This window comes from Ptychodera flava, chromosome 20, assembly GCF_041260155.1.
Source record: "Ptychodera flava strain L36383 chromosome 20, AS_Pfla_20210202, whole genome shotgun sequence".
Taxonomy (NCBI): domain Eukaryota; kingdom Metazoa; phylum Hemichordata; class Enteropneusta; family Ptychoderidae; genus Ptychodera; species Ptychodera flava.
Window position 1 is genome coordinate 9141094 of NC_091947.1, and position 19704 is coordinate 9160797.

The window sequence follows — 19704 nt, forward strand, 5'->3', positions numbered from 1 at the left end:
GCTTGCCTGTTTGTTTGTTTAAAGTGAGCTGAGGGAGGGAGATTCTGAGGTCTCCATGGGATTTCTGAATAGAGCTTACTAGTACCCTCTTGTGATACACATACACATACCCCAGTAGAACATCCGGCTGATTTCAAACTAGGGTGATGTAACCTGCCTGGTTTTTTGCTTGCACAGAAATGAAATTTTGATTGTTGCCTAAAGAAAATGCAGCTTCTAATATGTGCATTTTTTGATGATGATTTATCAGTGTGTGTAACGCAAAACCTCACTCAGCATAATCTCTTATTCAATATCTGAGATTAAACTTGTCAATGAAAGTACGACAGACTTGAAATGGTACAGAAGTGAAATTTGGTCAGAGAAAAATTGATGGTTGTATTTCAATGACCTGACTTATTTATTAAGTTACAAAATCTGAAAGCTAATGAGACAATAGCTGTAACTTTTGATAATAATTTTCATTCATTTTTGTTCAACAGCAAATATATCTTCTTATTTTGCTCCATGAAGCATGTTACAATACAAGCTTTTACATGTAACTATGCATACACTGTGCATTGTGGACAATATAAAATATTAATGGTTAACAAAGTTATTCTAATCCAGGGTATAAAATTCAGTCGCCCATAATAACATTGAAGACGACATATTGTATTGACAAGTTGAAACACAGCTGTGCATGATTTTGGGAGGAGAATGTGAAACTGTATTTCACAAAAACACTGGACAGTATCAAAAGTTGCTGCTCCTAGAACTTTAATTTTTTGAAGCGTCTACAACACAGGTATAGGGCATACACTGACACAGGGTAAATATCCACGAAGTCCAAATATTTACATCAGGGCTGATCTTGACCTCAATGTAAAATGGCTTTATTAATCCTCGGGCCACACTGAGGAACCAGGAGTCCAAGATTACAAAATATACGCTCCCTGGGAACTCTGACAGGACTAATATCTGCAGGTCAAATTCCAGGCATCAAACTGTTCTATCCCAACAAACATTAGCACAACTGGAATTCTACTCTGGCAATCAAAATGGGAATTTTGCACTTTACATACACAGAGAAGTTTACAGTACTTACACGGACTGCAGTGAAATCATCTGATCAAAGGTGCCCTCAGTAATGGATGCTATCTGGTTGTTTGACAGATTCCTGAAAAATACAATGAACAACACTTAATAGCTGTTACATTTTCTCTATCAATTTCCCATTTAGAATTTTATTTCAAGACAGTGCACACACTTATAATCTCCTAAATTTTTTAATCACTATGTATACAGAATGACTATTCATGCTAAAATCTCCTGAGTTTTGAGTTTATGTGAACAAACAAATACTAAAATTAATTTCTAAGAATTATGACACACTCTATATGTTGACATAACTTGTACACCATAATGTCCATGATTCATCAAGAATGACTGACCCGTGTCATTCATAGAAGAATATATACAGGTCAAGGGTCAATGGCACATTCCCAGTACATGCTTGACAGCTGAACTACAAATCATACAATTTGTATAAGCCAAACACAAATCCCATTTCAGTGAAGTCTATGTTGACTTGGTATAAAGCAGGGATAACCAAGATATCAAGCCCCATTAACCCAATGAAAATCACACACCATATGGACTGAGTAGTCAAGGTCAAGAACATTTCAAACACGATATACAGTTGACAACATTGAAAATGACATTTGCGACTGTTATATCAGCATTTTGAAGACATATACATTCACAGTGAAGTGGTGCTCTGCAGACCATGCAAGGAAACACAGCTAGAAAGAGTGGTAGCTGAATTGACCTGCCCGTTCAGAAGGCAGTATATTTGCTTTTAATAACAATATTTCAAATTACATTTTAATACCTTTTTAATGTAGATTATATCTAAATTTATCAAAAAGAGTACATGATATTAGTACTGTACTGGATGGCATTATCTATGAATAAAACAATATTTCTCTGTTTAATATCATAGCTACATCTGATTTCTGAAAATTAAATCTTTGGGAAAACTTTGCTTTCATAGTTGCCAAGTTGTACATCCATAAGAGATATCTTTGTCCACTCCCTACCCTCTTACAGATACATTTATCAGACACAGATGAAGATTCATGTGTTTCCATCATTCTGTCATAGCCAGTATTCATCTTCTTCACACATCAGTAAATTCTGCTTTTGCAACACACTAGCCACAACTTAAAAAGTTAGATTGACTCAAGGACATCCTTCAGCCCATACACTGAATCACCTCGTACTGATGTCTCTCCTCTGAGCAATCTTCTGAACTGGAACTATCTGCAAAACCACAGGCCTAATTACCACAGTGGGTTGTCCATCGCATTTACATGTTTCAAAACCTTACCTTCTGATAAGTTAGTGTTTAATATGGGAGACAAATCTGAACAAAGAATCTTTAAAAATCCTTTTATTCATGAGAATAAGTTATGGAACTTTTCCAATTAATCTCTATTAAAATCATTCCTCATGTAAAATGTAAAATTCCAATTTACCAAGGTACTTATATCAACAAGGCATCATCACTGAAAGTGAACACCTATAGTTTCCAAACTTTTGCCAAAAATCATGTTGTGTGAAGCAATTATCACAGTGCACAATAAAAAACTGATAAAAATTATTTTTTGAAATGAAACAGAAACTAGTGATGCCGTAAAAAATTCTGGCAACTTTTAACACTGTTAGACATCTTCATTGTGCTCATCTTAACTCTGTCCTTTCAGCGATCTGCCTTGCAAGACATTGGAATCGTCAGGCCTGGTTAGGGTAAGGAGTTCAGTAACCTCATCTTAAGGACACGTACTGAGCCATGTCACGTCTTAAAACTGTCACTTATCATTACACTTTACTCTGATTTGCCCGGCTGATTGTCTCCGACTTGAATAGAATGAATACCACCAGTGTGACGATCAATCTGCTTTGAATTAAAACTTATTACAGAAAAAAAGTGACCTTTTCCAGCTAGCACACTGCAATTCCCCTGTGAACTTCAGTGAAAAAACCTTTACGGAAAGGCTCAGCTGCCTTGTGAAAAGTAGTCACACACAGTCGTATCAATCTGCCAAAATTCATTGGTTGGGAAAAAAACCACACACCAGCAACATTGCCTGCCTCTCTCCTTGATCACTTGATGTGTGTTAAATCTCACCATGCAAAAAAATGGATGAGATGTGTTAAAGATCCCTGCTTGTTCCAAACACGATTGTATGAGGGTTATTTTTCTCTTTCAAGACGAGGGTTCTGCCACAGCATTGCAAACAAAATAGTATTAGGCCAAGGTACAGAGGTGAAAAAGGAAACTTTCATAGGAAATCATTCAACAGCATCTCTCTGGGGATTAAAAGCTACTATCTCCATCTGATGTGGAAATACAGAATCTTTCAAGAACGTGAAGCCATTTCCGACAGATGTCGTGGTCTTCCACTCGTTGTGACTATTCAAGAGCGCAAAATCATGAAAGCTGCAATTCAGCACGGCAAACAGAAATGAGAGGCTGTAGCCACAGGCCGAGTCAAAAAGCCCCTTCAACGTGATCAATCACTATGTCACAATGACGCCTCTCCTGGGCCTTACATGCCTCTCTCATTATGCTCGGTGAACAATCGTACGCCAACAGCTTTCCCTGCTGCATAACTTCACTCTAGACCGTGCTAAGTCCCATATCTCACGCCAATTTGTCTTGTAAAAGAGCAATAGTGTATTGAAACCAGGGACAAATACGTCGGGAAACCAAAACCATCACTTCATGTAAAGTGCTCTGAAAGTACACCAGTACCTAAGCGAGTTCAGATTTAATTGAAACAGTATTTTTTTTATTCTGGGAAAATGCTTTTCTAAATGAGCCCTCAATACATCATATGTCACCATAACTTATGCAACAGATGTATGGAGCAGGTTTCATGTTCTCCAATGTCCCATGGTTCAGCATATAGTTTCCCCCGCTAGATTACTCCTTCCCAGAATGCAACAGTCAATGTAGACCACAAAAAGTGTAGTGTGACAATGTCATTGCCAATGAATAAATTTGAAGCCTGACAAAATAACTGGTGATCAAGTTACATCCTTCTCTTTTGCTGGTACAGCCACATTGTGAGATTTGTAACATTTCAAGAAGAGAGATTTGAAATCATTTGTGAAATGAGCTACTGAGAAATTTGTACATGTGATAATACCATCTTTTCACAGACTTGTATGATGATGTGAATGCAGAATATGAATTAAGCATTGGTTGAAGCAAATTAATTTTTGTCATCTCTGCTCAAAATATCTTTAGAAGTTGCAGGAAAGCCGTTGCAGGGGTCACACAACTGTCAGACTTCAAAGTTATTGAAGTTCTCTGACAGTGGGCATAGTGTCATTATATCACCATCTGACAACTTCAGGAGAACACATCAAGAAGAGGAAATCAATACTCCATCCCTGGGGGTTGCGTGATTGATGGGAAAAACACGTGTAGAGAAGAGGACATCGGAGATGACACACCAAAGCAATGAAACCTACGCCCCAAACAGAAAGATCACTTCATTCTACAGGGAATATCAAGTATTACACATATGTTTGTGCAGCATTTAGAATCAACCAACAAGGGCCAAAATATATATTGCTTTTTAGCTTTGGTACAGCAAACAATGCCATCAAAATAATCTCCATGCACGTCTGCTGACCATGACATGGATTAAACAAGGACCTCTCTACCCCTTCTCCTCAATGCAATATTTAGGGTGTCCCATACTAGTATTTTAATATCGTTAATACTTTATTTCCAAACTTGATAACACAAGAGCTGAGAAATAACATTTCTCATTTCATAACATGTTAGCAAACTTTAAGTATCGGAAAACATATACTTACAGTTTTTCTAAATTCTGAAGTCCTATGAACATGCTGCTGTTGATTTTGCCCAGTCGGTTGCCTGACAGATCTCTGGAGAAAGAAAAAAAATAAAAAGTAAATTCTAGAGTTCATAATTCATAATTAAACCTTTCATCCCTTTCACCAAGTGCAGAGATCCAGCCTTGTAACTGAAGACAATGGGTATAAACCAAATGGCAACAAGTGACGGGGTCAATAGTGCATGTACGGAGATTTCTCCGTCTGCACCATTTGTTGATAGATGATGTAAGTATATCTTAATTTGACAGCACACATGATATACAATCACAAAAACTTCTGGAATTTGCATTAACAACACTAAAAATATTCTTTCCACCACTGGTTGATGCCACTCAAACCACACTGGGCTAATTATCAACATATTGTTGTTTTAACTGCACACTGCATCTCCTTCTCTCCGTCAACTTAGTCATGACATAAATGCCTCAGATTTTGAAAGCAGTACATCTCTTACATTCAAACATACGTAATTTTCATCTTCCAATTTTTCAGAAAAATGACTGGTCACACTTTCCCAGTTATTGCAAAGCAGAAATCAGTGCATCTGCCGTGAAATGTGTCAAAGACCATATCTGAATCCCCCTGTATTTATTGAAGAGGCTCGGTATAATGTACATCGAACACGTAGCTCCTTCAGTTTTGGATCGTGTTACCTGTCTCATCTCACTCTCCCTCCTTATCTGTGAAACAATATTTGGATTCACATTACTTCAGATGAATATTTAATGATTTTTGTTCCACTGATCTGATTCAAACCGGCATCAGATTACGATTGCTATGCCATCAGTGTCACCGTGTTCACCCTCTAACAGTGAACGACCATCAGTTTTTAGGTAAAAGCGGTATGATAAATATTGATGAGCAGGCACTGGACCCTGATGGATTCACTCACACACATGCGTATACATTTTACAAAATAGAGACTATCTTGTCAGATTCATTGATAAAATGACTTGCCGGCATTGCACTGGTACCAGTGCTTGTAAACACTAAAGTGGCATGTACATTTTCTAGAGATCTATACAGCTTTCTTTGTACTCAAATCAGACAAAAGAATACGGTTTGTAAATTTGAGGCATTCTCCTTGAACTAGCTTCCTATGATTGCAGAGAGAACAAAAATTTACTTGAACTTGAAATACTCCCTTGCATTCCTAAAGAGCACCATTTTCTTGGCTTCATATCAAGTGACATCTCCCTTGTAAGAGATTCTGCATTAGGTAACGACATCACTGGTCACAGTATATGCAAATGTACAATTGAAAGACAGATATCTGATAAAGGCCCAGTGACAAAATTCAATATCTGACGACTGAAGGGACCAGTGTGTTTTATTTCTCCTAGTTTGAAATTGCAATTTGAGTAATCACTCACACATTTATAATTGTTGTAAGATTGACTCCATCTTGAATCAAACCTGGCATTCTCTTTTACAAATGAGATTTTCATACTGGGACAATAAAAGAAATGTGTGAGAAAGTAAGGAAGTGCCCATATTTCAATGTCTCTATGCCCATCCAAACATGCCAGGGGAAATTTGATAATGGAGAGAGTGAGACGAGACGGATGTAGGTGAGGGTACAACAGAGCGTGGCATCACATATACTTCTTATGGCTTGCGGTATTTGCTGCCATCGCAGCATACGTTTTTATTTGATGCTGAAAATGTGGAACAGGTGTATCGTTTACAAAGTGCAGGGCCCATGGGAAAAAGTGGATATCTCTGTCCAAATACAGCATCATGTTCTGTCCATGCTAGACATCTCAGAAGATTCCACTTGCCCACAGAATAACACAAACGTAAATGTTCAATATTTGCTGTACACTGAACAGCTCATCTGAATTCTAGGTCATACCATGGAGCTACCAAAAGTTGGTCGAACTGTGTAATATTGAACTGCAAAACTGCGCATTTTAACTTGAGCAATCTATACAACAAACAATCATAGTTTGTCTTGATATCTTCTGCAAAATTTTGTTTTATTATCTGATGACTTGCTTTGAAGCATCATCTGAACCATCAAGAAATTAGCATTAGTAATGCTTGATTTGCATAACAACAGACCTCTTTGTAAACTTAATTGCATATGAATGGGACTAACACATGAACAGAGAGGTTGAAACCACTCCTCTGAATCCCCTCATAGAGAATATTTCCAGCAGATAAGAATATGAATTAAAAGCTTCAGGATGTGTGTATCTTGTATCTGTCTGTCTGGCCATGTGAGTGTTTACTTTCTCTGCATGTTTAAATCCTGAAGCATGGGATACCTCAATGTGTAAGACAAGTCATTTTTTCCCCCTTATGAACTGTTCGGTGTATCAGTTTATTGATGCTGGAAGATGCTCTGAGACGGTTCAATGTGATAGGCTGTTTGGAATTTTCAAACATTGTGTACTGTTACATCCATGCAATTTATCAGTAGATCAGTCTGAGCTTTAGCAATTCTTGCATCGGTTATCAATCACACCTTTAACACTATCTGTCTCTCCAACTTCGACATCTGCAGTTATACACTCAGGGGAAAGTCAACTAATCCATCAATCTCTATCTGACCCTTTCCCCCCCCTCTCACTCTCTCTCTCTCTCTCTCTCTCTCTCTCTCTCTCTCTCTCTCTCTCTCTCTCCTAAAATCACCAATCCACTCTGCAGGCAGATATTGGCAGACACACACTCACACAGATCCACAGGTACACCTGTCAATCAAAAAGTTCATCAACCCACAACCCCTAATCACATGACGTTACAAATACACGCGCACATAAAGGAACAAGTATTTTTTTGTCTTCTTCTTTCAACCTGTATACTACTGAACAAAAAAGCCCCAGCCAATGCAGAGACACACAGACAGCCACCTGTGCAGACTCTCTTCCTGTTATTTCAATACTTTCACTATCGCATCTTTTGTTTGCATCTTTTTTGCTCAAACCCACTGTTTCAAAATGAATTGAATAAATCCCCTGAACCATGCATTGTTTACTCTCAGCAGACCACAATGGATCAGCCAGTGCCCAAGGGAGTTACCAGATCCCATCTGGCGCTTGTCAAATAAAGGTATTGCAGTTCGACCATGACAGAAAAAATCTTCAAATCTTTTTAAATTTTGAATTACTCAATAGGGATTTATAGAAATTCATGTATCATGGTGTGTATTTTCCAATGAAAGCTATTAGTAGACTACACAAATTACTCTCATTCTGGGTAACAATAAATGTCATCTAATTTTTTATACCTCACCAATATTTTTACATCCTCAAATTATGAAACGGAAGAAATTGTTTGATATCGAAAAAAAAAACCCGCATATGCACGTGATTATAAAACAGTCAACAGCATTTCACATTGCAGCATTTCCATAATTTATGGAGGATGAAGCAGCACAACAATGGAAGATGATTAAAAATTATATGTACATGAAAACTTGAGAACAAATTAATGTGATCAGATGTGAATTTGAACAGATTTATTTCCCTGAAAGCTTGGCTGGACACAATTTAAAATGTGCACTGTTTTACAAGGTTCATTGTAAAATCAAAGTTCCATATATGTGCACCTGCTTGCTGACTAACACCATATTGTTTTCTCATACAGGGTAGACAATGTCAAATGGTACAGTAATTAATTTTAAGCTCATTAACAGTTTAGTTTATTTGACTGACGCATGTTGATTCTGTTTTTATGATTGTACTTCAAGAATTATGAAATGTTGATGAGGGTTCATGCATATGTTTACATCGTGATATTCACTGACAAAACACAAAACACTGACAGGTTAGTTTATATTCTGCCAAAATCTTGTCATTCAAGGAACAGTGACTGTAATGTTTGGCCATATTGTCATTATTTTGCTCTTGTAAATTTAATCGTACCGTTTGTTCTCCTCCTCTGTGAAGCTGTTTGAAACATAAAGTGTTAGTTTTACAAACACTGAGTATTAAGTGCGCAATACATGCAATATCATATTGTTGACAAATGAATTCTAGTCTGGACTAAAATTCAGCAGTCAACTCACATACAGACTGTGTTGGGAAGTTAAACTGTATAAACACCAGGCGTGTCCATGCAACTTTATTAGTAAAACACAAAACTGTACTTTACAAACAGAACAGACCAAACAGAAAACACAATAACAAGTTTTCCAGCATTGTGACCGCTTGTAGACTGGTGTAACGTTGACCGTGATAAAAAGAAGAGATATATACGTCGGTAGGCTGATGGCTTGTGATTTCAAATGCAGAGCCCTCAAAATATGAAATTCAATCTGTATGGCAGAATCTACTCACAGGTAGCTGTTTAAATATATACACAATGTAATATCTGTCTACAAATATGTGGCTTGCAAAGCTCTGTTATGTATACATGCATGTGTACTTACAGTCTTTGCAAAGAGCTCAGGCCTTCAAAAGCGCCAGGTTCTATGATACTAATGCGGTTGTTTCCAAGATTTCTGAAACAAATCAGAAAAGCAAATTAGTTATACAGACAAATGTCTTGTTAAAGTGTAAACTTTGTATGACCAACTTTTTTGGATGACCATACTGTCATCCCTGGCAATGTTGGGCCACTACATTAGGAAATTGGGGTGAAAATACAGCAACTATATTGTTGATGAAACAGATCCATTATGAATATAGACCCTGGTGATTATTTCTTGACTTCAAAGCAATGTCCTATCTGAAGCCACATAGAAATAAAGTTTGCACTTTTTAAATACATTATTCAGTTTCAAATATTTTCTGTATACAGTTTGACCTTTTAACATTTTAAATATTTTCTGAATTTGACATTACATGTAGCAATATGAATTACTCCACCCACTACATTAAAAGCAAAAAAGGATCTTTGAAAAATAAATAATTTCTAAAAAAACCTAGAACCTTTGTTAATATTGTGGAAATCTATAGGAACTTGCAAAAGTGGAAATTCGACGACAAGTGGAAACTTTGTGTGATGCAGTACTTGTGTATGACATGAATTGATGTTTTTCTATAGTTCAGAGAGCATCCCTGAGTCAGACGGTTTTGCAAAGTATCAGTGCCAGGAAAGCATTGACACCACAGTTGTAAGATCATAGAATTCTGGTTGAATGAAACATTAGTAATGACCAGAGGTTTGAAGGAGGCACTACGTAAGTATTTAACGACTGTAAACTGTTAAGGACATAGCAATATGGATGCCTATAACTGTTAACAACGTTAAAATAGAAGTTGAAATGACAGCAAAAAAATAAACTCAGTCACAAAGGCCATAGTAAATGTTATCATATGGCAGGTTAAAAGTTCAATAAGAGTGTCGTTTGGCATAATATTTGCATCATAAAAATATGTGACCACACTTGTCAATGCCACAGCAAATATCTACGCACTGCAAGCAATCTATGCCAGAAGACTGTCAGGCCTCGTGACTACTATTAATCTAACATTTTACCAGACTGACAGCAACACAGCTCAGACAAGGCTAACCAATGACAAAGCTGGAAACAACTGCTTTCTGCGCTTAATGAAAATAATTGCTCAATATAAATATTTATGGGGGGAAAAGCAAACTGTAAAAGTGTACCTAGATAACAAATTGACTGCTTTATCATTAATCTTGTGGGAGGAATTAAGCCAAGTTGTGTTCATAACACAGAAACTCTATATTAAAATCCTTCAATATTAAGCTGGGCTGTGCAGGAAACTAATTGAGTCTTCATTTCGGTAATTTATGGGCCTCATCGTAAATCTCCTGCGCTAAGGATGGGTAACATATTTTCGATTGCGATTTCAGAATTTTATGCGTTGGTTTCTAGGGAGTACTAGATTATTCCAGCAAAAATGTAAAAGGAGATTTATATGATGATGTAAAACTGTGTGACAGTACAGATATAAATCCTACAAAACCATCCGAGTGGATATGAAAAAAGTCCTCTCGAAACGATGGTCGAGATTTATGGCATCTTCCGGCTTGACGGCTTGTAAGTGTACGGGTACATATATGTGAAGTGATGTTTTCTTTTATTGATAGTGAAGCTACAGCGTTATGGAGACATCTGTCAAAATTTACGACAACATAAACAGCTGCCGGTGACAAAATTCAACTCATTACCGCAGACCTAGATGCAAGATTAGTGCGGGTTCCCCTCGCTCGCTGACTTCAACAGATTTTAATATCAGTCGGTGAAATTGTAATTTGGGAAAAATGCCAAGATAGAAGCTTTCGTCCCCAACAGTGTAAAGAGGGATACGACGGTACCTGCAGATTTAATCAGTTTGTGATGATCAAATGCCATCTTTTCAATGCAGCTGCTGAAATTTCTCACGCTGATGAAATCTTTTCATGGCACTTCATAGTTATGTGGTACATGTATATATATTACACAACTAATGTAGTGACTCATTTCATGTATGTACAGCAACAGAAAATTTAATGACCACAGTTTCCAGATATTTACCATAAATTGCAAATAATGCTACAATTTTTTATAAAAAAGACTCCTTCAAATTCATCTTATGTCATCATCGTAAAGGAAAAGCTGCCATATCCCCAAAATGACTCTGATTACCAGTTAAATTTTCATTCCTATTTTTATCACTCAGTAACAAACATCGCTGCATAATATACTTGTATTAGTCTAGCCAGCTCTATCTGACTGCTCCACACCAAAAATCCCTGTTTGAGGAAAATTTCTACACCATACAAAGACATAAGGAAATTCCTCCTTTACCTTACAACCCGCTCTGAATGCATCACAGAAAACAAGGTCTCTACACTGATAAACCTTTTCAACCGTCAATTTTTCTGAGATCCTGGTCAAATACTACTTATTTGTTCCCTGCACTGAGCTCTGAATGGTGTTTTGCCATGGCCGACTTAAGAATTCACCATAACCACTTCCTCTTTCTCTCCAACTTTAATTTCCTTCCTACTTTGGTGATGAACTACCTCAATGTGCGGAGCTGACATTTGCAGAAAGATGAAGTTAAATGGAATTTGGCTGGCTCTTTCAGGCTAACCTGGCCGTCTGTCTCCTAAATTGAGTTCTTTGATGCTCTCTGAATACACATCGCAGACCTGATTTTTCTTCCCTCCTGCCTACATAATATCACCTGTTATTCCATCTGTGGCGTAGCTGCTTTCAAAGGAGAAGCACTTCAATAAAACTGTATTCTGACCTTTTCATGTAAACTCACCATCAGCGTTGCGCTGATTATTCATCAATTTGCGCTAAATTCCATCAAAAGTGACGATAAAATAAGTGCATTTACATTTTACGCCGTGTCAATTTAACCTACAAATTTTCATACTGTTACATACTGCACATAAGAAACCGGAATCAAATTCAGTAGTTTGCACTTTACTGAGCTCATTGAAAAATTCATCATCCAGTGCCTTCCCCTGAGCAAAGAGAATAATTTTTTTCTATTTTTAAACAATTTCATTACATTAAAAGAATGCTGAAAAATACTCCACAGAAGCAGCAAAAAAAACAATGATTGACATTGTCGCACACTGACTGACTGACTGACAACTTCAAGATCAATTCCTACCGGCCTAAACACTTGATACGACATACAGGGCAAATATTCTGGCACAGCTAACAGCCATGGAGCTATCCTGTGCAACTGAAAGTAACAACTTCAGATGATACCAAAATTAAAGATAAACATAAAATTCATGAAAATACTACTAGTACAAAACTAACAATAACAATAAATAATAATGGCTTAAAATGTTGTTACATAACAAGAAATTTTTAATATTATTATTATAGAAGACATTAAAAGCGTTATCTTCTTTACTTATTAGATGAGTCCAGTGAATGGAATTTAAATTTAATCAGGTTTACCGTACACTTCAATGAACATAGGGTATACCTTGGTTTGCATGAAAATACATGTTGATTGCTCCGATACCTACGCCTTCAAGAAATTTACATTTATTGAAAACATTTTCTATTTGGTAAAGCTTATTTATATTTACATAATTTATACAACGATAAACCCATTTCTTACAAGTATCCTTTCTTGGATCATTCTCATGCAAGAAATGAAATTATATGCACATGTGGTGATCAAATACTGGTATTTTTCTTTTCTGCTCACAAAGCTGAAGACTCGGGCTGCTCTGTGCAATATAAAAGTGCTTGTTATCTGAATTACAACATATGAAACTACATTGAGACTGCATTCTAATATGTTATTATCTGACTCGTATGAACTACAACACCTGCTATACCCCCAAGGGCCAAATTATCTAAATTACGAGGCAATTCTCGTCGTAATACCTACTACTTCTAGATCTGTCACGCATTATTTCAACTGATAGCTGTACCTGTGAGATGTTGAGAATTTAACTGCTCCCTTGATTAGCATTCATCTGCATGCATTGTCAAACAGTGGGTGTGGCAGTTTTTTCTCCTCATATTGTTGGCTTTCATTACCCACCATTTTACTGTTACCGCTAAGTACAATGAGGTAATTTGTCCAATTCAACACCTCTGCCTCCTGCTTGTGTATACATCCTAATTTAGATTTTGAGATCAATGATCTTTCTTTATCCGTTTTTTTTTCCTTTTTTTTGCTGAAAGCATGGCAACTGTGTACAGCTTACTTGAACGACACAGTAGGGATGGAACAGAATACATCAATTCACTGGCACACAAAGAATCACAGATTCTACCTCACAACCTCAATACTCAAACTAGCGTGAATTTTTCTCCTCCTGTAATGAACATTACAAAATGCAAACAATTTGTTCAGGAAGTAAACAGTAAACCTATATCATAATTACCATGACGACATTGTTCAAGCGGCAACAGATGAGTAATTTGAGAATTTCCCATTGTAACATTAGATCAGTTTTGTGGTATGTATACGCATGAAGATACCATGTCTGGGTTCTTGACAAGGGAATTTTGAAAGGCTGGCCATCCCTTTGATTTTCAAGCAATATATTCATATGTTAATAACTATACAAAAAGATACATTTCCATGACAAAAGATATGCAAATTATGCAATGTTTTGTAAAATTATCACCCCTCAGATGTTCCACGCCATTAGGAACATTCAAATATTGTACCTGCATTGGTATTTGTGTGTTTCCTACAATTTGACACATTTCAATATGACCTCAAATGTGAGGGGCAAAAATGTACCTGACCCCGGTTTTTGACATTGGTAATGAACACTGAATATCAAATTTCAAATATGTTAATTGCAGATATATGTTACAGTCACTATAAATGTGAAATACACAACACTGAAAAACAACATTGCCTAAATCATCTCTGAACACATTGCAAAGTATCATGAACAGCTTCACCTGTCTTTTTCAGCACTTACAAAAAAATAAAGTCGTTTTGTTGACACTTCTGATAAGTCATGCTAAAAGCCTTAATGACTCTGTTATTTATCCTGGAAGCAGCTACGAATTCAGGTCATTGTGAGCAATGAGATTCAGATAGATTGATGGGACTTGGAGCCTGAGTATCAGGGATTATTGACTGTCTCATCCATCAGTTTCTGCCCACAGTGTTTACACCTCTAATCCTTGACAAATAGAATAAGGCAATTTTCCTGAAATTAAAGGCAAATGCCATTTTAATCTCCCGAAAAAAATTAAATCCGGTGGGAAATGGATTGTTAAGCGTTCTCGTTTTCGTGTCTGGCAAAACTTCCTGCCGATCAATCAATGCCGGCATTGATACTTGGTTGGCAGTGTCTCCGATGGCCCGCAGTGGAATACCTGGGACTTGGTAACCGACACATCTCTGCGGTTGCCTTGCAACACCGTCATACACAATGTCAACAACTCTGATTGCTGTTCTTGTGTGAGGATTTTGTCAAATCAATGATATATTGTGTTAAATTCACATAAAGATGCTTAGATCTTTGAGGAATCTTTCACAGTGGAATGCGATTTAGCTATTATTGATCTTGTTCAACGATTCAAAAATGTTGCAAACAAGAACGGCTTTCAAATACAAAACACACATGGTTATAATACCTATGTGTAAACTTTGTACCATACACGAGGCCTAACAACTGGGGATTAACATGCTAGACTGATTTTGTGTATGTTGTAGAAAATGTATATAAAAGTTTTTACTCTTCAAGTAACTTGTAAATCGTTCTTGTTCACGGAGTTATTGTTTTAAATCCTTTCAAAGTTGTAGTGTTATTGTCCAGCCTTTGAGCAACTATTAATCAAATTACAGTCATTGTTACCGCATGCAGCATTAGAATCAGCATATACATGTACATCATAGAGGAAGACACTTCATGTATGAGTAGGGCACCCATGACAGTGAGCCATGATTGCATACATGTACAGGTATGTCTATACTTTTAGATGGCTTGGATGAGCACATCAGAAAACAAACACTTTTTTCTGTTTTTCATAAATTTCAGCCACTGACTTTTCCCTACACATCTTAAATTATACACTCTATGGCTTTCTAACTGCGTGAGCTCCTAATACATCGTTTCACTTAGAAAGCTTGTAGGAAAAACTTTACTTTCTCCATCACAAGCTACATTTTTTTCTTCATCTTTTTCCTCTTCCCTGAATCCCAAGCATTTTCAAATGTTTTCTCTTCAGTATAGTCTGCAGTCTGGTAAGACTGATCAACAGGGCAAAATTCTAAAATTCTCTGTCAGCACGAAGTGCTTTCTGAATACATCAGCCTTGCAGCTGTGTTGAATGACAGGACATGGTGAGAGGAAAATATCGACGGGAAACTAGGCTTTCACCTAGGCAGGAGGGCAATACTGCTTTGCCAACAGTTTTCAGATCTATACTGACTCAGCGATTGACAGGTTCCAAATTAGATTTTCTTGAACTTCATTGCCCCGACAGCTAGCTCCAATGTACATGAATTCACACAAATATATCAACTTGATCATATCTGCATAAATTTGTTTATCATTTACCTCGTCATCTAAATGCAAACAACTTTTATTTCACGCCGACCCGGTTAAATGTACAGAGCTATAGGGTAGGTAATACACAAATTGGCAGGCACATCACCTTTTGACAGTGTCTCCCCAGGGGAGGAAACGCTACTGTGCCCATGACATCAACTGGAATATTTTTGCGATCAATCTGCGTCTGTGGAAACATAAACTGCATAAAAGCAAAGTTGGTTCCTAGCTTGTGCCATTATCATCTCCAACAAAGATCACACACTGCTAGATTCATCATAATTTGACAGGCCTGTCAAAAAGTCTAGCAAAAATTCTGGCTGGGGTTATCACAGTCTGGTATTCAAATATGAATGCTGATAACAATACCCCCTTATTTTGGAAGATACTGATGTAGAGACTGTGGTGCTCAAATAGGGCTGGACATTCATCTTATAAAGTGATCACTTTTTTTGACAGATGGCATGTTATCTTAGGTACCAAATGTCAAATGCTCAAGGAGCAGAATTAAATCCTAGTGGTGATAATTGCAAGCAAGCACATAGACCTAAATACCCCCTTAAATAGTTGATTAAATCAATTAAGAAGGGATTTTGAGGTGATATCATCTTTCTAAAAGATCCCAGAACTCTATTCACATATAGAGATATGTGAATGTTCAGTACATGTAAATAGTTTGTAAACACGTAATGTTAGAATAAATATTTTATCATTACTAGTATTACATTGACATAGATAGATACATATTGAAATAATTTTTATTGACACACACAAGAATTAAGTGTTCAATTTAATATCATAAACTTGTCAAACCTACAAATGATTATTCTTCTTGAAAACCTACTTTGACATCACTATCACATCACTTGTTTTCTTCCCTGACAGAGTCTAAAGTCATTTGAGATATGTACATGTAAGTCAACTTAAGAAACCATTGCTACTGGCATAAAGCAACTCTTTCACATTCTGTGCATGTGTACATGTATATTCCATACAACACCATACCCAGTATTTCCACCTACATGTCTGCCTGTCACGTTTCAGCTTCTCACACAAAACCTTTGCACTGCACATCATCGATTAATTTTTCAGTCCAAATATTTAATATCTTGCATCATCAATTATTCCTTGGTGCTGATTCTTCATTCATTAAAGGTAACAGCGACTAGACTGCATAAAACATACCAAAACTGAGTAAAGTAAGATTTTGACAAATCGTTATGGCAACTTCAAAAGATTCAACATGTGCTTGTGGCTAAGTCATGCTGGCAAAGTTCCATTAATGCACACTTTCCCAAACAAAATTCGTAATTATGGTATAATATGGAAAGCTAATTTTGGGTCCAAATGTAAAGGACTGGCGCACTCTATAAATCTGTAAGCTTTGTCAGTTTTGTCTCTGTATTACACTACATGAACATTTGTTTTTTCAAACTTGTATTTTCAAATACTAGCATTTTATATTTGTAAAGTATCTTCTATACACAACCATTAATTTTGTTCTGTTTCAACATAATCACAGAAATTGACAATAATAACACGAAAGTTGTCCAACATGGCCATGTCTTAACCCTTTCACCCCCAGTTCCCTGTATACAGGTCAAACTTTACCATAGAAAACAATGGATTTGGGACAAAGCATGGTGGTGTAAGGGTTAAAGTGGTCCAAAGTTAAGTAATCAGTAATGTTTTATGAATGGATATTTCGTTCCTTGGTGCTGACTCAGAGTTAACTTTGAATCTATGTCAACAGAATATGGGTGGCCTAGCTGTTTAATATTCCTCATGAATGTAAATTTAAAGTATAACACTTGTGTCAGTTTGAGTGTCTGAAGGACCTAGGGTCATATGGGAATGTAGTGAATCCTTCAATTCCGGCCTATCTGCCAGCTATGATTTCAAGGAAGATTTAGTATTCTGTTTTGGTTGAAACATAGGAAAAGATATGACCCCATAATTAATCCTACTTGAACAGTGAATGTTCTAATAAAATACAGTTGAAAGTATTGATGTAGCTGTATGAGCCTGTAATTTGTTGTCAAACTGCGGACTCATGATGATTTTTTGTAAATATATCTGTAGACTTTGGGAGATGGGTAAGTAAATAATTGGATGAAAATATTAGTGATAGAAAAATGGGCACTATTTGTCTGTTCATAAGTTACATAAACATGAAAAATTGATAAAATGACCTATATAGCTAGATTAGCTATCCTCTGGTCATGACAAACGTCACTTTGGAGGGCAGAAAGCTAACTTTAATTTATTTTATATCGAATAAAATTATGTTTACATATGAATATCAGTTCAGGATTACTATGAAAGAAGAGTCTTTTACTCGTCAGGGCACAGAAGTTGCAAGGTCATGAGTTAATCACGTGGATTATGTAAAAGAGGGAGAGTTATGAGAGGATCAGCGACACAGATTGATGACCTCCATGCTTTAGATGAACTAGCAAGTTGCCTGACTGCTCTGAAATTCAGAATTACGCCCAATAAACTCTTCCTTGAAACTCAAATCAACCCACATGCCTTGAAAAAACCCAAGGGCAACCATCCCATGACATCGCTTTATTGGTCATTAGGCATTGATTTTGTGACTAGACTCTTGACTTTTGCAGTTAACTAGATAAAGGCTTATTAAGGAGTCTGGGCAGGACGTTAACCAGGCATGGGCTTAATAGCAAATCCATGTTACTGACAGAGTCATGCAAGTCAATTGGTACAGATAAAATGTCCATTTTAAATTCGGTCTATCTGCAAGATGCCAATTTTCTCCAGTTTAGTCACTTCTGGTGAATAAAATTACCTTCACAAATTTTAAGCTTGCCAGGAATGTCACCAAACTTGATCAATGCTAAGTCGGGGATAAAGTTATTTTTTACCAGGGATAAAGACAACCTATTTTTTTCCAACAGCAGGCATTTTGTGCCATTATATTCTCGCATGTTATGAGTATAAATGACTAATTTTAAGTGAGAGTGGGCGCTTGTGTGGTACAAGCACTGCATGCTGCTAAATATATCAGACCTCAAAGCTGATGTCAAATTTACGAGAAGGCCACAGAAATAGGATAATTAATCGTCATGTGGTGACAAGATTTGTGTATTGGGTAAAATAAGCATTGCCTGCTGTCTCATAAAAATTATGTGTGCTCCGATAAGGAATTTTAATCTACTGTAAGCGTCCGATATTCCTTATTTGTATCCTTGGGTATTCCGTGGCCACATCCATCATCATGATGAACACATCCCACGATAGAACGACTAATAGCTAAATCCCTCCAACCCAACTGAAATGAATAAATCTTAGTTCACTGGAAAAGTGCATTTTCCCAGGCTGCCAGACCGGCTAGGGCATTCACTGAATGTCTTCTTGACAATTACGCATACTGACTAACTTTCTAGGATGTCTAAATCAGTGCAAATGAAGTGTTCCTTTTTTGTTGTTTATAATGCTTGAATGCAACTGGATTCCACAGCTAGTGCTTGGTCTACTTGCAAGTACGACACATGCTACTTCACTGTAAATATTTATTTTTTCTGGGCTTTGCTATATTGAAACAATTAAACATCTGGTTAAAACACTCTACTGACTAATCCAGCTTCACCAATCTTGACTGATCTATTCTGCAAACAGTGTTGTACAGCACATTCCCATGCAAATAGTTGTCCATTTGTGTTCAGGATTTTGAGGATGAATATTTCAAATATCTGTACACATACGTAGAAGTCTGGCACCGCAACTACAATTTCTGCAATTCTTCCCAATTAAATGGTCGTTTACACAGTTGTTATCAATACTCCAGTCTTCACATTCATAACCTTATCTGCATTCAAAAGTAAATATTAAATGTGATGAATTTTCTCTTTCATTACTGTC

General features: G+C 36.7%; 1 protein-coding gene across 1 annotated transcript in view; it reads right to left on the bottom strand.

Annotated features, from left to right (window-relative positions):
* LOC139119956 (adhesion G protein-coupled receptor A3-like) overlaps positions 1 to 19704 on the bottom strand; it is an 80675-nt gene that overhangs the window by 24362 nt on the left and 36609 nt on the right. Inside the window, exons 3-5 of the mRNA XM_070683925.1 lie at positions 9293 to 9364; positions 4876 to 4947; positions 1088 to 1159 (exon numbers count right to left, since the gene is read on the bottom strand). Of these exons, the coding sequence (XP_070540026.1) occupies positions 1088 to 1159; positions 4876 to 4947; positions 9293 to 9364 (216 nt within the window). The remainder of the gene's footprint in view (positions 1 to 1087; positions 1160 to 4875; positions 4948 to 9292; positions 9365 to 19704) is intronic.